This window comes from Penaeus monodon, chromosome 38 (genome assembly GCF_015228065.2).
Source record: "Penaeus monodon isolate SGIC_2016 chromosome 38, NSTDA_Pmon_1, whole genome shotgun sequence".
In the NCBI taxonomy this organism is placed as follows: Eukaryota; Metazoa; Arthropoda; class Malacostraca; order Decapoda; family Penaeidae; genus Penaeus; species Penaeus monodon.
The window spans coordinates 4,371,988-4,373,880 of record NC_051423.1 but is presented as its reverse complement, the minus strand read 5'-3'; the positions used below and the strand labels follow the sequence as shown (position 1 = coordinate 4,373,880).

The window sequence follows — 1,893 nt, the reverse complement described above, 5'->3', positions numbered from 1 at the left end:
CCGTATACAAGCAATCCATAAGGTTATCATACAATAATTTACATTACAATTCATTAAAATATGACAATAAAGTCGTTAAAGCAAAAGAATAAATACATTTTAAAACGTCATTAAATGCCATCTTGTCACAAAGCTAAAAGACAATACACTGAAACAGCACAAAAAGGCAAAGCCAGATCAAACATAAGTAAAACCTAAATCACATGAACATAGTAGCAAGTTTATAAGAAAAAGGTAAAAAGTAATTCTAATAGTTTTGCGTACACCGATAGGATTTCGTGTGTAATATTCGCTGTACCATCAATACCGTTAGTAATTATTGCTAGATATTAATATGGTTTGAGTCTCACAGTAATTTGGCGAAGGGACACGCCTATACCACGTGCATCTCCGGTTACACGCAACCTCACGTAGACAACGGGTCTGCCAGGAGAAGGTACCCTTGACCTTGCTATTAAAAAGACATTCTGTATTTCATTGCTATAGTTTCTCGCACAGTAAAGCTAATATTTAAAGGATGCGTAACCCTGCGCGATGAGTTGGAATTTGCAATTGACTGCTTCATTTGCCCCATTGCTAAACCTACATTATAGGTGTCGTCAGAAATTAAATCAGTTATATTTAGGCTAGTGTGTATGTTTGTTGCCAAAACAAGATCTTCGCCTCCTCCGCCATGTCAAGTCCTTCACGAATAAGGCTGCTAAAAGAATTTATGAATGTATATACATGTATGTATACCTATTTATCTATTTATTTATATATGTATGTTTTTTTTCTAGCGTGGAGTTGGGTATCAACATTCCTTTTAAGAAACGAAACAAAGTACACATTTTGTTTTATGCATATGCAACAATAGATGATACTGAGTCATCACGAGAGAACACACTTCCCACGTACTCATGCCTGCCGCGCTACTACACCGTCAACCCATCCACGTGAAAAGGTTTACATTCAATTACCAGTTAACTGCAAACATAGCTTCTTAAAGGTGGCCATTATGCTGGATGCTTCGCCGCATAAGTATGCACCCGCCAACATAGATACACGCGCAAAACCACTCACACGCGCAAATACGTACACGGAACGCACAAGTATAAACAATACAGACCACATAGACATATATAGCTATTTATGAATGGCAGTATGCAGTAAATACTGAGCTATATAATCTAATATTTATGCTACGTTTATGAGACAGGCATCCAACTTACATGTAGAAAGTAATTAAAATTTCACAAGCTCTTACTTTCTATGTTCCAATCTACGACCCAACTTTCTTATCCGATGACTTCATTGTTATCGGGGTTCCTTCCAAAAAATATCAATTCCCTTGCCTAAGATATCCTGCATATTTTCTTGTGATTGTAAGAAGCAATCTTTGAATATGTTCAAATTGTCCTGTATACTTTCTCATTTGGAGTATGGAGTCCTATTTAGGACGGTTAAATGCGTATCTTCTATATTATTTTTTCTTTTGCAGTGGAAGAATGGTCGCATATATATATATATATATATAGATAGATAGATAGATAGATAGATAGATAGATATCGCTGCAGGAAAGGCATGCGGGTTACCTCTATTTCATAAAAAAACGTAAATGTTATTGAAACATTGTATAATATACTGATTACTTCTTCTAAGGGAATGCGTTATCGTGGTATGTTGTAAATGTAACAAAACATGTTTCATATTGCAAATTTATTAATTTTGTACATAAATATATAAATAAAATGTGTCTGAAAAGCCTTCATATCCCGAGGTTCGATGAAGTTGGAGTCTTTACTTAGACTCATTGGAGTCATAGAAGTATCGTGGCCTGTATTCGCGGGACTCGAAGGAAGCAGACTCGTAGGAGTCGGGGAATCGAGCCTCGCCCTCGTAGTTGACCTCAG

At 36.2% G+C, this 1,893-nt stretch overlaps 1 protein-coding gene across 1 annotated transcript in view; it reads right to left on the bottom strand.

The window, feature by feature from the left end:
* Nucleotides 1-1,682: 1,682 nt before the first annotated feature.
* Nucleotides 1,683-1,893, bottom strand: part of LOC119597074 (pro-resilin-like) — an 889-nt gene continuing 678 nt past the window's right edge. The window contains exon 3 of the mRNA XM_037946533.1: nt 1,683-1,893. This exon is cut by the window's right edge and continues 205 nt beyond it. Coding sequence (XP_037802461.1) covers nt 1,781-1,893 — 113 coding nt within the window. The 3' untranslated portion in view covers nt 1,683-1,780.